Source organism: Lonchura striata, chromosome 29 (genome assembly GCF_050655825.1).
Source record: "Lonchura striata isolate lonStrDom1 chromosome 29, ASM5065582v1, whole genome shotgun sequence".
In the NCBI taxonomy this organism is placed as follows: domain Eukaryota; kingdom Metazoa; phylum Chordata; class Aves; order Passeriformes; family Estrildidae; genus Lonchura; species Lonchura striata.
In genome coordinates this window covers 734,999-754,744 of record NC_140731.1, presented here as the reverse complement: position 1 = coordinate 754,744, position 19,746 = coordinate 734,999, and the positions used below count along the sequence as shown (strand labels likewise).

General features: G+C 50.0%; 1 protein-coding gene across 3 annotated transcripts; it reads left to right on the top strand.

Moving 5' to 3' along the window:
- Positions 1-658: 658 nt before the first annotated feature.
- LOC116184543 (uncharacterized) lies at positions 659-19,451 on the top strand. 3 transcript variants are annotated; one of them, XR_014950374.1, is made up of 14 exons: positions 659-846; positions 2,318-2,420; positions 3,747-4,405; positions 5,442-5,550; positions 6,296-6,345; positions 6,776-6,935; positions 7,493-7,576; positions 9,550-9,685; positions 10,876-10,934; positions 12,449-12,558; positions 14,112-14,214; positions 16,045-16,907; positions 18,498-19,294; positions 19,340-19,451. XR_014950374.1 is itself a non-coding variant. In XM_085562774.1 (13 exons), exons 3-13 carry the CDS (start codon positions 4,220-4,222, stop codon positions 19,215-19,217), a joined length of 2,580 nt encoding a protein of 859 aa, XP_085418900.1. In that variant the 5' UTR covers positions 659-846; positions 2,318-2,420; positions 3,747-4,219; the 3' UTR covers positions 19,218-19,368. The 3 variants fall into 3 exon arrangements, 2 of the variants coding, with proteins under 2 accessions (XP_085418900.1, XP_085418901.1); XM_085562774.1 differs by having other exon boundaries at positions 18,498-19,368; XM_085562775.1 differs by having other exon boundaries at positions 673-897; positions 4,323-4,405; positions 18,498-19,368.
- Positions 19,452-19,746: the final 295 nt, after the last annotated feature.

Below are 19,746 nucleotides of genomic sequence, written 5' to 3'. Positions count from 1 at the left end.
AAAAATGAGGAATTGGATCCCAAAAATTGTGGGGGCTTGGACCCCAAAAAATCGGGAATTGGACTCTAAAAACTGGGGGGAATTGGATCCCAAAAACTGGGGGAATCGGACCCCAAAAACGGGAGGAACCAAAAAAATGGGGGAACCCCAAAAATGGGAGGAACCCCAAAAATGGGGGGAACCCCAAAAATGGGGGGAACCCCAAAAATGGGAAGGAACCCCAAAAAATGGGGGGGTACTTGGGGGGCTCATGTGGGGAGGGGGTTTGGGGGTCGTTTATGAAGCTGGGGGCGCATTGAGGGGGGGTCTGACCACTGCAGGCCCCACATTCCACCCCGATCCCTTCCCGTTTTTGGGGTGTCCCCTCAGTTTTTGGGGTGTCCCCCCATTTTTTGGGGTGTCCCCGATGTCGCCGTTCCCGGCCGCGGATTCGAACCCGCGACCTTCGGATCTTCGCGTCGCGAGCGGCTTCGGCCATTTCCGGAGCGCGCTCGGGCATTTCCGTCACTCTCGGCAATTTCCGTCCACGTTCGGCACCCGCCGCTCCACCCATAAAAGGCGTGGTTTAGAAATCCGGTGATATGATTGGTTGTCTGTAATGAATGGGCGTGGCTTAGCGGCAGAACCGCTCTGCCATTGGCTAACGGCTGCCTCGCGCCTCCTCCTTTCTTCGCTCTGAATGGCGGCGGGAGGAGGGCGGGACAAACCGAGCTTTTCCGCGCGGTGATTGGTGAAAATCCTGAGGGTGACGCTTTCTGATTGGCTGGAGGGTGAAACCCGAGTTCTGATTGGCTGGCGAGCTCTGAGGGCTCTGCCGGGCCGCGGCGCCCGCTCGGAACGTCGCGGGTGAGGCCGGGGGGGACGTGAGGGACCCCCGGGACACCCCCGGAGCCCCCGGTGAGGGCGGGACCCCCGGGAGCCCCGGAGGGCCGGCGGTCACCTGGGCGAGCCCGGCCGAGGGGATGGGATGGAAGGGGCGGGCGGAACTGCGGGGTCTCGTGAGGGGGAGGGGGGGCTGAGGGGATCTGGGGGGTCCTGGAGAGGATTTGAGGGGGTTTGAGGGGTTTTGTGAAGGGATTTTGGGGTTCTGAGGGGTTTTGTGAGAGGGTGAGGGGGAGTTTAGGGGGTTTGTGAGGGGGTTTTGGGGGTGCTGAGGGGATCTGGGGGCTCCTGGTGAGGATTTAGGGGTCTCTGAGGGGTTCTGTGAGGGAATTTTGGGGTGCTGAGGGGATGTGGGGGAGTCTGAGGGGTTTTGTGAGGGGGTTTGGGGGGGGTCTGGAGAGGATTTGGGGGGGTTTAGGGGGTTTTGTGAGGGGGTGAGGGGGATTTCTGGGGGTTTGTGAGGAGATTTGGGGGTTCTGAGGGGTTCTGTGAGGGGATTTGGGGGTGCTGAGGGGATTTTGGGGGGGTCCTGGTGAGGATTTAGGGGCCTCTGAGGGGTTTTTTGAGGGAATTTGGGGGGGTTTGAGAAGTTTTGGGGTTGAAGTTGAGGGGATTTGAGGGCTCTGAGGGGATATGTGAGGGGATTTGTGGGGGTCTGAAGGGTTTTGTGAGGATTTTGGGGTGCTGAGGGGATTCGGGGGATCTAAGCAGTTTTAAGGGGTGGATTTGTGGTGTCTGAGGGGATTTGGGGGTGCTGGTGAAGATTTGGGAGGATCTGAGGAGTTTTGTGAGGGAATTTGAGGCTCTGAGGGGTTTTGTGAGGAGATTTAGGGGTTCTGATGGATTTTAAGAGGGAGTTTGGGGCTGCTGAGGGAATTTGGGAGAGTCTGAAGGGTTTTATGTGGGGATTTGGGGGCTCTGAGGGGTTTTGTGAGGGAATTTGGGGGCTCTGAGGGGATTTTGGGGCACTGAGGGGATTTGGGGAGGCTGAGGGGATTTGTGAGGGGATTTGGGGTCTCTGAGGAATTTTAGGGCTCTTTGAGGGGTTTTTTTGGGGGTCTGAGGAGTTTTTGGGGTTCTTTGAGGGTTTTTTTGATGAAGTCTGAGGAATTTTTGGGGTCTCTTGAGGAGTTTTTTGGGATCTCTGAGGCATTTTTGGGCTCTCTGAGGGTTTTTTTGGGATTTCTTTGGGGTTTTGGGGCTCTTTTTTTGGGATCTGAGGCATTTTAAGGCTCTCTGAGTTTTTATTTTGTGGGATCTGAGGAGTTTCTGGATTCTCTTTAAATCCATTTTTTTTCCTAATTTCAGGATTTTTTTATTCCAAGACTTTAAAATTCCAGGACTTTTTTGTTTCATTCCCAATTTTTTATTCTTTTCTCTTTCTCACATTTCATTTTTATTCTTTTTTTTTCTTTTTTTTTTCTTTTTTTCCCAGGATATCTCATTTGGACATCCCAAAAATCCCCAAAAATCCCAAATTTCTCCTCCAAAACCTCTGGAATTGCACCCAAAGATGTCCAAGAAGCAGCAACCCAAAGGTAGGAGCTCCCAGAAACCCCAAAATTTGGAATTTGAGCCCAAAAAAAATCCCAAATATGTGAATTTTTAATGGAGTTGGGAAAGGGTTAAAGGGGAGGGGGGAATTTTCAGAGCTGGAAGGGGAAAAATTGGGAGAAATTTTGGTAAAAAATGGGGGGAAATTTGGAAATAAATAGGGAAAAATGGGGCAAAATGAAGACAATTGGAAAAATCAGGGAAAAATGGGGGAAAATTTAGGATATAAAGGGGGAAAAGGGGGGAAATTGGGAAAATTCCCCAATTTTGAGACAAAATTACCCTGAAAAACCCAAATTTAAAGGCAAAAAATCCCCAAAATCCCCTTTTTGAACCCCAGAGTTTCCATGGAATTTTCCTGCTTTTTTTCCAGGGATTTTTCCCTTTTCTTTTTTCCAGGGAATTTTTCCCTTTCTCCCTGGATTTTCCCCATTTTGTTTCCAGGGATTTTTTTCCTTTTTCCCAGGGAATTTTCCCCCTTTTTTCCAGGGATTTTTTCTTTTTTTCCAGGAGCTTTTTCCAGGGAATTTTCCCTTTTTTTCCCAGGATTTTCCCCCTTTTTTTCCCAGGATTTTCCCCTTTTTTTCCTCTGGATTTTCCCTTTTCTCCCTGGATTTTCCCTTTTTTTTTCCAGGAGCTTTTTCCATTTTTTTTTTTTATGGGATTTGGGGAAGATTTCCCTGGAGGGGCCTCGTTTGTCTTTATTTGCTTTTCAATGAATTATTGAGAGGCAATTCCAGCCCTTTTCCCGAGGGGAAATTTGGGATTTTCTGGGATCATTTTCCCATTTGCTTCACCAGATGGAGCCTAAGGGATGATCCCAAAAAAAAAAAATTGGAATTTTGGGGGAGGAAAGGGGGAATTAGGGGGAAAAACAGAATTTTTGGGGGAAATGGGAGAAAAAATGGAAATTTTGAGGGGAATTGGGGGAAAAATTGGATTTTTTGGGAATTAGGGGGAATAATGGGACTTTTGAGGAGAATTAGGGGGAAAATTGGAATTTTGGGGGAAAAACAGGGAAAAATGTGAATTTTGGGGGAAAAAAATGGGAAATTTGGGGGGAATTGGGGGAAAATGGGAATTTTGGGGGCAATTACGGGGGAAAATTTGGATGAAAATTGGATTTTTTTGGGAATTACGGGGAAAAAAAGGGAATTTTTAGGGAAAATTGGATTTGGGAAGAGAAATTCGGATTTTGTGGGAATTTGGGATTGTGGGAATTTTGTGCTCAGCATTCCCAGGGGATTTTTGGGAATTTTTCTCAGCATTCCCATGGAATTTTGGGAATTGCCACATTCCCTTTCCCGCAGGTCCCTGCTGTGCCGTGCTGTTCGACGCTCGCTCCGGGGCCGTGCTGAGTTTTGGGCTCAGCATTCCCAGGGAATTTTGGGCTCAGCATTCCCATGGATTTTGGGGAATTTGCTCAGCATTCCCGGGGAATCCTGGGGATTTTTGGGAATTCTTTCCCATGGAATTTTGGGAATTGCCACATTCCCTTTCCCGCAGGTCCCTGCTGTGCCGTGCTGTTCGACGCTCGCTCCGGGGCCGTGCTGAGTTTTGGGCTCAGCATTCCCAGGGAATTTTTGGGAATTTTGTAGGAATTTTCCTCAGCATTCCCGGGGAATCCTGGGGATTTTGGGGAATTCTTTCCCATGGGATTTTGGGAATTGCCACATTCCCTTTCCCGCAGGTCCCTGCTGTGCCGTGCTGTTCGACGCTCGCTCCGGGGCCGTGCTGAGTTTTGGGCTCAGCATTCCCAGGGAATTTTGGGCTCAGCATTCCCATGGATTTTGGGGAATTTGCTCAGCATTCCCGGGGAATCCTGGGGATTTTTGGGAGTTCTTTCCCATGGAATGTTGGGAATTGCCACATTCCCTTTCCCACAGGTCCCTGCTGTGCCGTGCTGTTCGACGCTCGCTCCGGGGCCGTGAGGGCGCACGGCGGCGCCTGCGAGAACATGAAGGAGAAGGTGCCAGGCATCTCCTTTTCCGGGATTTTCCATAAATTTCCCAGGGATTTTCCCCAGGAATTATCCTCATGGTTTTCCTCCTAATTTTCCCGTGTTCTTCCCTGATTTTTCTCCTGTTTTTCCATGTTTTCCCCATGTTTTCCCTGTGGATTTTTCGCATGTTTTATCCCTGTTTTTCCATGGATTTTCCCCTGATTTTCCCTGTATTTTTCCATGGATTTCCCATGGATTTTCCCATTTTTCCATGGATTTCCCATGGATTTTCCATGGATTTCCTATAGATCTTCCCAGTTTCCCATGGATTTCCTATGGATTTTCCCATGGATTTCCCCTATTTCTCCCATTTTTCCATATTTTTTTCCATGTCTTTTCCCTGTTTTTCCCATGTTTTTTCCCATGGTTTTTCCCATGGTTTTTCCCATGGTTTTTCCCATGGTTTTTCCCATGGTTTTCCCATTTTCCCCATGTTTTTTTCCCTGTTTTTTTCTCTATTTTCCCCATTTTATCCTGGATTTCCCCTGGTTTTCCCATTTTTCCCATGTTTCTTTCCCCTGTTTTCCCATTTTCCCCTGGATTTCCTGTTTTTCCCATTTTTCCATGTTTTTTTCCTATTTTTCCCATTTTCCCCTGTTTTTTTTCCCATTTTTCCATGTTTTTTCCCTGTTTTTCCCTGCTTTTTTTCCCATTTCTCCCCGGATCTCCCCTATTTTTCCCATTTTTCCCTGTTTTTTTTCCCATTTTTCCATGTTTTTTCCCTGTTTTTCCCTGCTTTTTTTCCCATTTCTCCCCGGATCTCCCCTGTTTTACCCATTTTTCCATGTTTTTTCCCATTTTTCCCTGTTTTTTTTCCCATTTTCCATGTTTTTTCCCTGTTTTTCCCTGTTTTTTTTCCCATTTCTCCCCGGATCTCCCCTGTTTCCCCATTTTCCCATATTTTTTCCCCGTTTTTCCCTGTTTTTTTTCCCATTTCTCCCCGGATCTCCCCTGTTTTTCCCATTTTTCCATGTTTTTTTCCCATTTTTCCCTGTTTTTCCAGGTGCAGGCCGTGCGGGCCGTGGTTCCCAACCGCAGCAACACCGAGATCGTGCTGGTGCTGCAGCACTTCGACAACGCCGTGGACAGAGCCGTGCAGGCCTTCATGGAGGGTGGGAATTCCCAAAAAATCCCGGAATTCCGGGAATTCCCGGAATGCTGAGAGGGAATTCCGGAGTTTGGGGGGCTGGGGAGGGAATTTGGGGGGGTTTAAGGGGGTTTTGGGGGGGTTCAGGGGGGATTTGAGGGGAAATTTTGGGGATAAACCTGTGCACGCCTTCATGGAGGGTGGGAATTCCCAAAAATCCGGGAATTCCGAGAAGGAAATCTGGGAATTCTGGGCTTTGGGATAGAAAATTCTGGGATTTGAGGGGCTGGAGAGGGAATTTGGGGAGGTTTGGGGGGATTTAGGGAGATTTGAGAGGGAATTTTGGAGGGGATTTTGAGATAAACTCTGCAGGCCTTCATGGAGGGTGGGAATTCCCAAAAAATCCAGGAATTCCGGGAATTCTGGGAATGCTGAGAGGGAAATCCAGGCGCTGAGGGGCTGGAGAGGGAATTTGGGGGAGTCTGGGGGGGATTTGGGAGGGAATTTTGGAGGGGATTCTGGGATGAAACTGTGCAGGGTTTCGTGGAGGGTGGGAATTCCTTGAAAATTTGGGAATTCCTGGAAAATCTGGGAATTTTTGGAATTCTGAGAGGGAATTCCAGGGTTTGGGCATGAAATTCAGAGGTTTGGGGAGCTGGGGAGGGAATCTGGGGGAGGAATTTTTGGGATTCAAGAGAATTTGGGGTGGAATTTTGGGAATTCTCCTTTTTTTCCTCCCCCTCATTCCCAATTTTTCCGTTTTTTTTCAGGGAATGCCAGCGAAGTGCTCAAGGAATGGACGGTGACTGGGAAAAAAAAGGTAATTCCCAAAAATCCCAAAAAACCTCCAAATAATTCCCCAATAATTCCCCAGAAAAATCCCCAAAAATTACCCAAAAAAATCCCCCCAAAAATCCTCCAAAAAATTCCCCCAAAATCCCTCGAAAAATCCCCTGAAAAATTCCCAAAAAATCCCCCAAAAAATCTGCCAAAAAAAACCCCAAAATATCTCCCAAAAATCCTCCAAAAATTCCCAAAAAACCCCTAAAAATTTCCACAAAAAAATTTAAAAAATCCCCAAAAAAATCCCCCCAAAATTCCCCTAAAATCCGAAAAAAATCCCCCTAGAAATCCCCCATTTTTCCCATTATTCTCCCATTTTTTCCCATTTTTTTCCCTTTTATTCCCATTTTTTCCCGATTTTCCAATTTTTCACCCATTTTTCCCATTTTCCCCTTTTTTCCCCCCAGAACAAGAAGAAGAAACCCAAAGCCAAGGCCCCGCCCGGCCCCGGGCAGGAGGAAAAATTGGAAAACCTGGAAAAAAACCTGGAAAAAAACCTGGGAAAATTGGGAATTTCCATCAACGGTTTCCATAGCAACCGCTGCCCCTCCCTGGAGTCGCTGCCAGGTCCTGGAAATTCGGGAATTTTGGGGATAATTTGGGAATTTTAGGGGTAATTTGGGGATTCTGGGGGAAATTTGGGATTTTGAGGGAAAAATTGGGAATATTAGGGGGAATTTTGGGGATTTCAGGGTAAATTTGGGAATTTTGGAGGAAAAAATTCAGGATTTGTGGGGATTTTGGTTAAAATTTGGAATTTTGGAATGAAATTCGGGAATTTGGGGGTTTTGGGGGGAAATCAGGAAATTTTGGGGAAATTGGGGAAATTCGGGGGAAATCTGGGATTTGGGGGTGAATTTGTGGATTTTGGGAGGAAATTTGGAGATTTTTGGGGGAATTTGGGGATTTTGGGGGAAGTTCAGGAATTTCGGGGAAATTTCAGAATCTGGGGAGGAATTTGGGAATTCTGGGGGGAATTTGGGAATTCTGGGGGGAATTCGGGAATTTTGGGGTAAAATTGTGTATTTTGGGGGAAGTTTGGGAATTTTTGGGGAAATGTTGGGATTCTGGATGAAATGCAGGATTTGGGGGTGAAATTTTCTGGGAATTTTGGCTTTTCCCAGGCCTCGGGAACGGAATTTCGGCTTTTCCTGCCCCAGCCCAGCCCCCAACCCCGGCCCGGAGTGACCCTGGCGGCAGGAAAATGGGTGAGAAAATGGGAAAAAAGGGAAAAAAAAGGTAAAAAATGAGAATAAATGGGGAAAAATGGGAATAAATGGGGAGAAAATGTGGGGAAATGAGAAAAAAATTGGAATAAAAAGGGGGAAAATGGGGAGAATCAGGGGGAAATTATTCCTATTTTTCCCCTTTTTTCCATTTTTTCCCATTTATTCCCTGTTTATTCCCATTTATTCCTATTTATTCCCATTTTCCCCATGTTTATTCCCATTTATCCCCATTTATTCCATGTTTTCCCACATTTTTCCCTGTTTATTCCTGTTTTTCCTCATTCATTCCCATTCATTCCCTGTTTATTCCAATTTATTCCCATTGATTCCCATTTATTCCATGCTTTTCCCCATTTATTACCATTTATTCTCATTTTTTCACATTTATTCCATGTTTTTCCATGTTTTTCCCATTCATTCCCAGTTTTTATTCCCATTTTTCCCAGGCTGCAGCCTGGAGCGCTTGCTGAAGGCTCATTCCAGTTCATTCCCATTTATTCCCATTTTTCCATGATTTCCTGTCTCTTTTTCTCATTTTTCCAATTTTTCCATTATTTTTTCCCATTTTCCCAGTTCTTATTCCCATTTTTCCATGTTTTTATCCCAATTTTCCCCTCAGGCTGCAGCCTGGAGCGTTCCCTGAAGGATCTGCAGCGCTGCTCCGTGGCCCTGCCGCCGTTCCCCTTTATTCCCATTTATTCCCATTTATTCCCCTTTATTCCCATTTATTCCATGTTTTTACTCCCAAATTCCCATTTTATTCCCATTTTCCCAATTTTTATTCCCATTTTTCCATGTTTTTATCCCAATTTTCCCCTCAGGCTGCAGCCTGGAGCGCTCCCTGAAGGATCTGCAGCGCTGCTCCGTGGCCCTGGCGCCGTTCCCCTTTATTCCCATTTATTCCCATTTATTCCCATTTATTCCATGTTTTTACTCCCAAATTCCCATTTTATTCCCATTTTCCTAATTTTTATTCCCATTTTTCCATGTTTTTATCCCAATTTTCCCCTCAGGCTGCAGCCTGGAGCGTTCCCTGAAGGATCTGCAGCGCTGCTCCGTGGCCCTGCCGCCGTTCCCCTTTATTCCCATTTATTCCCATTTATTCCCATTTATTCCCATTTATTCCCATTTATTCCCATTTATTCCATGTTTTACTCTCTTTATTCCCATTTTTCCATGTTTTTATCCCAATTTTCCCTCAGGCTGCAGCCTGGAGCGCTCCCTGAAGGATCTGCAGCGCTGCTCCGTGGCCCTGACACCATTCCCATTTATTCCCCTTTATTCCCATTTATTCCCATTTATTCCCCTTTATTCCCATTTATTCCATGTTTTTACTCCCAAATTCCCATTTTATTCCCATTTTCCCAATTTTTATTCCCATTTTTCCATGTTTTTATCCCAATTTTCCCCTCAGGCTGCAGCCTGGAGCGCTCCCTGAAGGATCTGCAGCGCTGCTCCGTGGCCCTGGCGCCGTTCCCCTTTATTCCCATTTATTCCCATTTATTCCCATTTATTCCCATTTATTCCCATTTCTTCCATGTTTTTCCATGTTTTACTCTCTTTATTCCCATTTTTCCATGTTTTTATCCCAATTTTCCCTCAGGCTGCAGCCTGGAGCGCTCCCTGAAGGATCTGCAGCGCTGCTCCGTGGCCCTGGCACAGTTCCCATTTATTCCCATTTATTCCCATTTATTCCCATTTATTCCCATTTATTCCCATTTATTCCATGTTTTTCCATGTTTTACTCTCTTTATTCCCATTTTTCCATGTTTTTATCCCAATTTTCCCCTCAGGCTGCAGCCTGGAGCGCTCCCTGAAGGATCTGCAGCGCTGCTCCGTGGCCCTGGCACAGTTCCCATTTATTCCCATTTATTCCCATTTATTCCATGTTTTTCCATGTTTTACTCTCTTTATTCCCATTTTTCCATGTTTTTATCCCAATTTTCCCTCAGGCTGCAGCCTGGAGCGCTCCCTGAAGGATCTGCAGCGCTGCTCCGTGGCCCTGGCGCGGTTCCGGGCGCTGCTGCGGGAGGAGGTCGAGACCTCCCTGAGGAGGGTCCGGGTGGCCTTTGGAGAGATCCAGAGCTGGTCAGGATTCCCAAAATCCCGGAAAAACGGGAATTCTGGGGAGGAAAACGGGAATTCCGGGCGAAAAAATTGGATTTTGGGGGAAAAAACGGGAATTTTGGGGGCGTAAATGGGAATTTTAGGGGGGAAAAGCAGGGATTCAAGGGGGAAAAATGGGAATTTTGGGGGGTTTGGGATGGAGAATTCCAACGGGGAGCAACAGGAATTCCCAAAATCCGGGGAAAAGGGGAATTTGGGAATTCTGGGCATGTGGGAATTCTGGGGGGAAATGGGGATTTTGGGGGAAAAATGGGAATTTTGGAGGTTTTGGGATTGAGGCTCCCTGAGAAGGGTCAAGGTGGCTTTCAGAGAGATCCAGAGCTGGTCAAGAATTCCCAAAATCCCGGAAAATCGGGAATTTGGGGGGGATTTGGGGGAAATTTGGGGATTATGGGGGATGTGGGGGAATTTTGGGGGTATTTTGGGGAGTTTTTGGGAGATTTTGGGGGGGTTTGGAGAATGTGGGGGGGATTTTTTGGGGAATTTGGGGGGGATTTTGTGAATTTGGGGGGGATTTTTTGGAGCATTTTGGGAATTCTGGGGTGATTTTTTGGGAATTCCTCCTGCTCCTTCCCGGCCGCAATTCCCGATTTTCCCGCGGCTCCGGCGCCCCCTGGCGGCGATTCCCGAAATTCCTGCGGCGCTTTCCCGACCCAGTTTTTCCTTTTTTCCCTCATTTTTCCCTCATTTTTCCCTCATTTTTCCCTCTTTTTTCCCTCTTTTTTCCCTCTTTTTTCCATTTTCTCCTCTTTTCCTCTTTCCCCCCCTTATTTTTCCCTTCTTTCCCTCCTTTTCCCCCCTTCTCCCTTTTTTCCCTATTTTTTTGCCCCATTTTTCCTTGTTTTGTCCCCATTTTCCCCTTCCCCCCTTTTTCCATCAATTTTTTTCCTTTTCTCCCCCCATTTTCCCTGTTTTTCCCCATTTTCCCTGTTTTTTCCCCCGTATTTCCCCATTTTTCCTCTATTTTCCCCATTTTCCCCATTTTTCCCCATTTCCCCCCATTTTTCCCGTTTTCCCCCCATTTTCCCCCATTTTCCCTGTTTTTTTTCCCGTATTTCCCCATTTTTTCCTCTATTTTCCCCATTTCCCCCCATTTTTCCCCATTTTCCCTGTTTTTTTCCCATTTTTCCCATTTTTCCATTCTCCTGCAGCCTCATGGATCGGGAGGTGGCTCTCCTGGCCGAGATGGACAAAGTCAAGGCAGAAGCAAGTGAGGAAAATTCCCCAAATTCCTGATTTTTATCCCAAATTCCCACTTTTTATTCCCAAATTCCCATTTCCCAGTGGATCTGCTCTCCCTGCGGCAGCGCCGGGCCGAGGCTCTGCTGCTTCATCCCAAATTCCCGGTGTTTTATCCCAAATCCCTGATGTTTTATCCCAAATTCCCAGTGTTTTATCCCAAATTCCCGGTGTTTTATCCCAAATTCCCGGTGTTTATTCCCAAATTCCCGGTGTTTTATCCCAAATTCCCGGTGTTTTATCCCATTTTTTCCACACTCCCGATGCTTATTCCCACATTCCCGATGTTTTATCCCAAATCCCCTATGTTTCATCCCAAATTCCCGGTGTTTTATCCCAAATCCCCGGTGTTTTATCCCACATTCCCGGTGTTTATTCCCACATTCCCGATGTTTTATCCCAAATTCCCGGTTTTTATTCCCATTTTTCAGTGGATCTGCTCTCCCTGCGGCAGCGCCGGGCCGAGGCTCTGCTGTTTCATCCCAAATTCCTGATGTTTTATCCCAAATTCCCGGTGTTTTATCCCAAATTCCCGGTTTTTATTCCCATTTTTCCAGTGGATCTGCTCTCCCTGCGGCAGCGCCGGGCCGAGGCTCTGCTGTTTTATCCCAAATTCCCGGTGTTTTATCCCAAATTCCCGGTGTTTTTTCCCATTTTTTCCACATTCCCGATGTTTTATCCCAAATCCCCGGTGTTTTATCCCAAATCCCCGGTGTTTTATCCCACATTCCCGGTTTTTATTCCCGTTTTTCCAGTGGATCTGCTCTCCCTGCGGCAGCGCCGGGCCGAGGCTCTGCTGTTTTATCCCAAATTCCCGGTGTTTTATCCCAAATTCCCGGTTTTTATTCCCGTTTTCCAGTGGATCTGCTCTCCCTGCGGCAGCGCCGGGCCGAGGCTCTGCTGTTTTATCCCAAATTCCCGGTTTTTATTCCCATTTTTCCAGTGGATCTGCTCTCCCTGCGGCAGCGCCGGGCCGAGGCTCTGCTGTTTTATCCCAAATCCCCGATGTTTTATCCCACATTCCCGATGTTTTATCCCACATTCCCGGTGTTTTTTCCCACATTCCCGATGTTTTATCCCACATTCCCGGTTTTTATTCCCATTTTTCCAGTGGATCTGCTCTCCCTGCGGCAGCGCCGGGCCGAGGCTCTGCTGTTTTATCCCAAATCTCTGCTGTTTTATCCCAAATCCCCGGTGTTTTTTCCCATTTTTTCCACACTCCCGATGTTTATTCCCACATTCCCGATGTTTTATCCCAAATTCCCGGTTTTTATTCCCATTTTTCCAGTGGATCTGCTCTCCCTGCGGCAGCGCCGGGCCGAGGCTCTGCTGTTTTATCCCAAATCTCTGCTGTTTTATCCCAAATTCCCGGTGTTTTATCCCAAATTCCCGGTGTTTTTTCCCATTTTTTCCACATTCCCGATGTTTATTCCCACATTCCCGGTGTTTTATCCCACATTCCCGGTTTTTATTCCCGTTTTCCAGTGGATCTGCTCTCCCTGCGGCAGCGCCGGGCCGAGGCTCTGCGCGCTCTCACCGAGGCCGCCCCGGCCATGTCGGAGGAGCAGCTGCAGGAGCTGCGAGCCGACATCAAGGTCAGCCCGGAATTCCCGGAATTCCCGGAATTCCCGACCCCGATCCTTTGGGAATTATGGCCCCAAATCCACTGGGAATTCCAGCCTCAATCCCATTGGAATTGCTGATCCCAATCCCGTGAATATTCTGGCCCCAGTCCCATGGGAATTCCTGAATCCTGTGGGAATTCCAGCCCCAATCCCCTTGGAATTCCTGATCCCAATCCTGTGGGAATTCCAGCCCCAATCCCCTTGGAATTCCTGGTCCCAATCCTGTGGGAATTCAAGCCCAAATTCTGTGGGAATTCTAGCCCCAATCCCACTGGAATTCCTGGTCCCAATCCTGTGGGAATTCCTGATCCCAATTCCATGGAAATTCCAGCCCCAATCCTGTGGGAATTCCTGATCCCAATCCTGTGGGAATTCCTGATCCAAATCCATGGGAATTCTGGCCCCAGTCCCATGGGAATTCCTGAATCCTGTGGGAATTCCAGCCCAAATCCCCTTGGAATTCCTGATCCCAATCCTGTGGGAATTCTGGCCCCAATCCTGTGGGAATTCCTGATCCAAATCCATGGGAATTCTGGCCCCATCCTGTAGGAATTCCTGAATCCTATGGGAATTCCTGATCCCAATTCAGTGGGAATTCTGGCCCCAATCCTGTGGGAATTCCTGATCCAAATCCTGTGGGAATTCCTGATCCAAATCCTGTGGGAATTCCTGATCCCAATCCTGTGGGAATTCCTGATCCCAATCCTGTGGGAATTCTGGCCCAAATCCTGTGGGAATTCCTGATCCAAATCCATGGGAATTCTGGCCCCAATCCTGTGGGAATTCCTGAATCCTATGGGAATTCCTGATCCCAATTCTGTGGGAATTCCTGATCCAAATCCTGTGGGAATTCCTGATCCAAATCCATGGGAATTCCTGATCCAAATCCATGGGAATTCTGGCCCCAATCCTGTGGGAATTCCTGAATCCTATGGGAATTCCTGATCCCAATTCTGTGGGAATTCTGGCCCAAATCCTGTGGGAATTCCTGATCCAAATCCATGGGAATTCCTGATCCAAATCCATGGGAATTCCTGATCCCAATTCAGTGGGAATTCTGGCCCAAATCCTGTGGGAATTCTGGCCCCAATCCTGTGGGAATTCCTGCCCCATTCCCAGGGAGAATTCCCATTTTTCTCTACCCCATTCTGGGTGGGAATCCTGGTGAGAATTCCCATTGTTCCCAGCCCCATTCCAAGTGGGAATTCCGGTGGGAATTCCCTCTGGAATTGCCGGAATTCCCGTTTTTCCAGCACTTTGTGAGCGAGCGGAAGTTCGATGAGGAGCTGGGCCGGGCCGGTGGGAATTCCCATTGTTCCCAAGCCCATTCCGGGTGGGAATTCCGGTGGGAATTCCCTCTGGAATTGCCGGAATTCCCGTTTTTCCAGCACTTTGTGAGCGAGCGGAAGTTCGATGAGGAGCTGGGCCGGGCCAGTGGGAATTCCCATTGTTCCCAAGCCCATTCCGGGTGGGAATTCCGGTGGGAATTCCCTCTGGAATTGCCGGAATTCCCGTTTTTCCAGCACTTTGTGAGCGAGCGGAAGTTCGATGAGGAGCTGGGCCGGGCCGGGCGCTTCGGCTGCGACCTGGAGGGGCTGCGGGGCAGCATCGGCGCCTTCGGCACAGGTGGGTCCGGAATTCCGGGAAAAACACGGGAAAACACGGGAAAAACACGGGAAATACCCTGGGAAAAACACGGGAAAACCATGGGAAATACCCTGGGAAAAACACGGGAAAATTCCAAGGAAAAACCTGGGAAATACCCTGGGAAAAACACGGGAAATACCCTGGGAAAAACCCGGGAAAATTCCAAGGAAAAACCTGGGAAATACCCTGGGAAAAACACGGGAAATACCCTGGGAAAAACCCGGGAAAACCATGGGAAATACCCTGGGAAAAACATGGGAAATACCCTGGGAAAAACACGGGAAATACCCTGGGAAAAACACGGGAAAATTCCAAGGAAAAACCTGGGAAATACCCTGGGAAAAACCCTCGGGAATCTGCCCAGGCTTCAGGCAAGGTGGGTCCGGAATTCCCAGTGCTCCCAGTCCCATTCCCAGTGCTCCAGTGCCATTCCCAGTGCTCCCAGTCCATTCCCAGTGCTCCCAGTGCCATTCCCAGTGCTCCCAGTCCATTCCCAGTGCTCCCAGTGCTCCCAGTCCATTCCCAGTGCCATTCCCAGTGCTCCCAGTCCATTCCCAGTCTCATTCCCAGTGCTCCCAGTGCCATTCCCAGTGCTCCCAGTGCCATTCCCAGTGCTCCCAGTCCATTCCCAGTCCATTCCCAGTGCTCCCAGTCCATTCCCAGTGCTCCCAGTGCTCCCAGTCCATTCCCAGTCTCATTCCCAGTGCTCCCAGTGCCATTCCCAGTGCTCCCAGTCCATTCCCAGTCCATTCCCAGTGCTCACAGTGCTCCCAGTGCCATTCCCAGTGCCATTCCCAGTGCTCCAGTGCCATTCCCAGTGCTCCCAGTGCCATTCCCAGTGCCATTCCCAGTGCTCCCAGTGCCATTCCCAGTGCTCCCAGTGCCATTCCCAGTGCTCCCAGTGCTCCCAGTGCTCCCAGTGCTCCCAGTGCCATTCCCAGTGCTCCCAGTCCCATTAATCCCAGTGCCATTCCCAGTGCTCCCAGTCCATTCCCAGTGCTCCCAGTGCTCCCAGTGCTCCCAGTGCCATTCCCAGTCCCATTCCCAGTGCTCCATTCCCAGTGCTCCCAGTCCATTCCCAGTGCATTCCCAGTCCCATTCCCAGTGCTCCATTCCCAGTGCTCCCAGTCCATTCCCAGTCCATTCCCAGTGCTCCCAGTCCATTCCCAGTCCATTCCCAGTCCCATTCCCAGTGCTCCATTCCCAGTGCTCCCAGTCCATTCCCAGTGCTCCATTCCCAGTGCTCCCAGTCCATTCCCAGTCCATTCCCAGTCCATTCCCAGTGCTCCCAGTGCCATTCCCAGTCCCATTCCCAGTGCTCCCAGTCCATTCCCAGTGCTCCCAGTGCTCCCAGTCCCATTCCCAGTGTTCCCAGTGCCATTCCCAGTGCTCCCAGTCCCATTCCCAGTGCTCCCAGTGCCATTCCCAGTGCTCCCAGTGCCATTCCCAGTGCTCCCAGTGCTCCCAGTCCATTCCCAGTGCTCCCAGTGCTCCCAGTCCCATTCCCAGTGTTCCCAGTGCCATTCCCAGTGCTCCCAGTCCCATTCCCAGTGCTCCCAGTGCCATTCCCAGTGCCATTCCCAGTGCTCCAGTGCCATTCCCAGTGCCATTCCCAGTGCCATTCCCAGTGCCATTCCCAGTGCTCCCAGTCCCATTCCCAGTGCTCCCAGTCCATTCCCAGTGCTCCCAGTGCTCCCAGTGCCATTCCCAGTGCCATTCCCAGTGCCATTCCCAGTGCTCCCAGTCCCATTCCCAGTGCTCCCAGTCCATTCCCAGTGCTCCCAGTGCTCCCAGTCCCTCTCTCCGCAGTTTCCCACCCCCGGCCGAGCTATTCCAGCCGCTCCCGCTGCAGCTCCGGCCCCGGATCCGCGGGATCGACAACAACGGGATCCACACCACCGGGATCAGCCCCAAAATCCTCGGGATCAACCACGGGATCAGCCCCAAAATCCTCGGGATCAACCCTGGGATCAACCCCAAAATCCACGGGATCAACCCTGGGATCAGCCCCAAAATCCTCGGGATCAACCCTGGGATCAGCCCCAAAATCCTCGGGATCAACCCTGGGATCAGCCCCAAAATCCTCGGGATCAGCCCCAAAATCCTCGGGATCAACCCCAAAATCCTCGGGATCAACCACGGGATCAGCCCCAAAATCCTCGGGATCAGCCCCAAAATCCTCGGGATCAACCCTGGGATCAGCCCCAAAATCCTCGGGATCAACCACGGGATCAGCCCCAAAATCCTCGGGATCAACCCCAAAATCCTCGGGATCAACAACGGGATCAGCCCCAAAATCCTCGGGATCAACCCTGGGATCAGCCCCAAAATCCTCGGGATCAACCACGGGATCAGCCCCGGCATTCCCAATGGGATCGGCCCCGGGATCAGCCCCTGAATTCCCGACGGGATCAGCCCCAAAATCCTCGGGATCAACAACGGGATCGGCCCTGGGATCAGCCCCCGAATTCCCGACGGGATCAGCCCCAAAATCCTCGGGATCAGCCCCAAAATCCTCGGGATCAACCACGGGATCAGCCCCGGCATTCCCAATGGGATCAGCCCCAAAATCCTCGGGATCAACCACGGGGTCGGCTCTGGGATCCCCCCCGGAATTCCCGGGATCCCCCCAGGACGGCGCCGCCCCAGCGGAGCCACCCCCGGCCCCACAGGTGGGGCTGGAACAGCGGGAATGGGATCGGGATTTGGGATCGGGGTGGGAACGGGATTTGGGATCGGGATTTGGGATCGGGGTTTGGGATCGGGATTTGGGATCGGGATTTGGGATCAGGATTTGGGATCGGGATTTGGGATCGGGATTTGGGAATGGGGTTTGGGATCAGGATTTGGGAATGGGGTTTGGGATCGGGATTTGGGAATGGGGTTTGGGATCGGGATTTGGGAATGGGGTTTGGGATCGGGATTTGGGATCGGAGTGGGAACGGGATTTGGGATCGGGATTTGGGATCGGGATTTGGGATCGGGGTGGGAACGGGATTTGGGATCGGGATTTGGGATCGGGATTTGGGATCGGGGTTTGGGATCAGGATTTGGGATCGGGATTTGGGATCGGGATTTGGGAATGGGGTTTGGGATCAGGATTTGGGAATGGGGTTTGGGATCGGGATTTGGGAATGGGGTTTGGGATCGGGATTTGGGAATGGGGTTTGGGATCGGGATTTGGGAATGGGGTTTGGGATCGGGATTTGGGAATGGGGTTTGGGATCGGGATTTGGGAATGGGGTTTGGGATCGGGATTTGGGATCGGAGTGGGAACGGGATCGGGATGGGGATTTGGGAATGGGGTTTGGGATCAGGATTTGGGATGGGGTTTGGGATCGGGATTTGGGATCAGGATCGGGATTTGGGATCGGGGTTTGGGATCGGGATGGGGAGCGGGATGGGAGCGGGATTGGGAATTGGGATCAGAATTGGAGTAAAAAGCAGGTTCAGGATCGGGATGGGGATTTGGGATTGGGATCAGGAGCAGGTTCAGGATCAGGATGGGATTTGGGATTGGGATGGGATCTGGGATTGGGATGGGATTTGGGATCGGGATGGGATCAGGATTGGGATGGGATTTGGGATCGGGATGGGATCAGGATTGGGATCAGGATCGGAATCGGGTTTGGGATCAGGATTAGGTTTGGGATCAGGATCAGAATTGGGTTTGGGATCAGGATTAGGTTTGGGATCAGGTTTGGGATCAGGATCAGGATCGGGATAAGGATCGGGGTCAGGATCAGGATCAGGATCAGGATCAGGATCGGGGTCAGGATCAGGATCGGGATCGGAATCGGGATCAGGATCAGGATCAGGATCGAGTTTGGGATCAGGATCGAGTTTGGGATCAGGATCGAGTTTGGGATCAGGATCAGGTTTGGGATCAGGATCAGGATTGGGATCAGGATCAGGATTGGGATCAGGATCAGGTTTGGGATCAGGATCGAGTTTGGGATCAGGATCAGGATCAGGTTTGGGATCAGGATCAGGTTTGGGATCAGGATCGAGTTTGGGATCAGGATCGGGATCGGGATCAGGATCGGGATCAGGTTTGGGATCAGGTTTGGGATCAGGATCGGGATCGGGATCGGAGGGGCCGGGTGGGATTCGGGATCCAGCCTCTCCCCCTTTTCTCTCCCATCCTTCCCAGAATTTGGGGGTTCTGGCTTTTTCTCTGGGATTTGGGATTTGGGATTTGGGATTTGGGATTTGGGATTTGGGATTTGGGATTTGGGATCATTTCCCCCTTTTTCCCACAGCCCCCCCAGAGGAGCCGCAAAGCGCCGGGAGCAGCCGGACCCCGACCCCCGGGGACCCCCAAAAACCCCGGGGACCCCAAAAATCCCCAAAATCCCAAAAACCCCGAGAACCCCAAAAATCCCCAAAATCCCAAAAACCCCGGGGACCCCAAAAATCCCCAAAATCCCAAAAACCCCGGGGACCCCAAAAATCCCCAAAATCCCAAAAACCCCGGGGACCCCAAAAACCCCGAGAACCCCAAAAACCCCGGGGACCCCAAAAACCCCGAGAACCCCAAAAACCCCAAAAATTCCAAATCCCCCGAGAACCCCAAATCCCCCGGGGACCCCAAAAATCCCCAAAATCCCAAAAACCTCGGGGACCCCAAAAACCCCCAAAATTCCAAAAACCCCAAAAATCCTGGGAACCTCAAATCCCCCGGGAACCCCAAAAATTCCGGGAGCCCCAAAATCCTCGGGGACCCCAAAAATTCCGGCGACTCCAAAAACCCCAAAATTGCCGAAACCCCCAAAAACCCCAAATCCCCCAAAACCCCCCAAAATTCCGGGGAGCCCCAAAATTCCGGGGAGCCCCAAAATTCCAGGGAGCCCCAAAATTCCGGGGAGCCCAAAAACTCCAAATCCCCCAAAACCCCCCAAAATTCCGGGGAGCCCCAAAATTCCGGGGAGCCCAAACCCGGCCGGAGCCGCCGGAGCCGCCCCGAGGGGGGAAATTCCTGAAAATCCCAAATTCGGGATTTGGGAATTCGACATTTTGGGATTTGGGATTTGGGAATTCGAAATTCGGGATTTGGGACCTCCAAAATTTGGGATTTGGGAATTCGAAATTTGGGATTTGGGACCTCCAAAATTTGGGATTTTCCCTTTGGAATTTGGGATTTTTCCCCCAAAAATTTGGGATTCCCCCCTCCACAAACCCCAATCCCAGCCCCAAATTTTTGGGAATTTTTCGAGGGAATTTTTGGGGGAATTTTCAGGAATTTTTGGGGGAATTTTTTTGGGCATTTTCGGGAATTTTGGGGGAATTTTCAGGAATTTCCCCAATTTCCTCTTTTTTTCCCAAATTTGTGTTTTTTTGGGAATTTTTCCCCCTTTTCAGCGACCGAAAATTTGGGAAAATTCCAATAAAAACTTCGGAGCTTTCGGAAAAAATTCTGGAATTTTTTTGGAATTTGGGAATTGAGGGGGTCAAAGGTCAAAGGGGGGAACTGGGACATTCCCAGTCCCAAACTGGTCCCATACTGGTTTT

Coding starts and splice junctions, on each gene's coding strand:
- LOC116184543 (XM_085562774.1), top strand. CDS start 4,220: ATGGATTTTGGGGAATTTGCTCAGCATTCCCGGGGAATCCTGGGGATT. Junction 4,406..5,441: donor GCGAGAACATGAAGGAGAAG/GTGCCAGGCATC, acceptor CTGTTTTTCCAG/GTGCAGGCCGTGCGGGCCGT. Junction 10,935..12,448: donor CAAAGTCAAGGCAGAAGCAA/GTGAGGAAAATT, acceptor CCCGTTTTCCAG/TGGATCTGCTCTCCCTGCGG.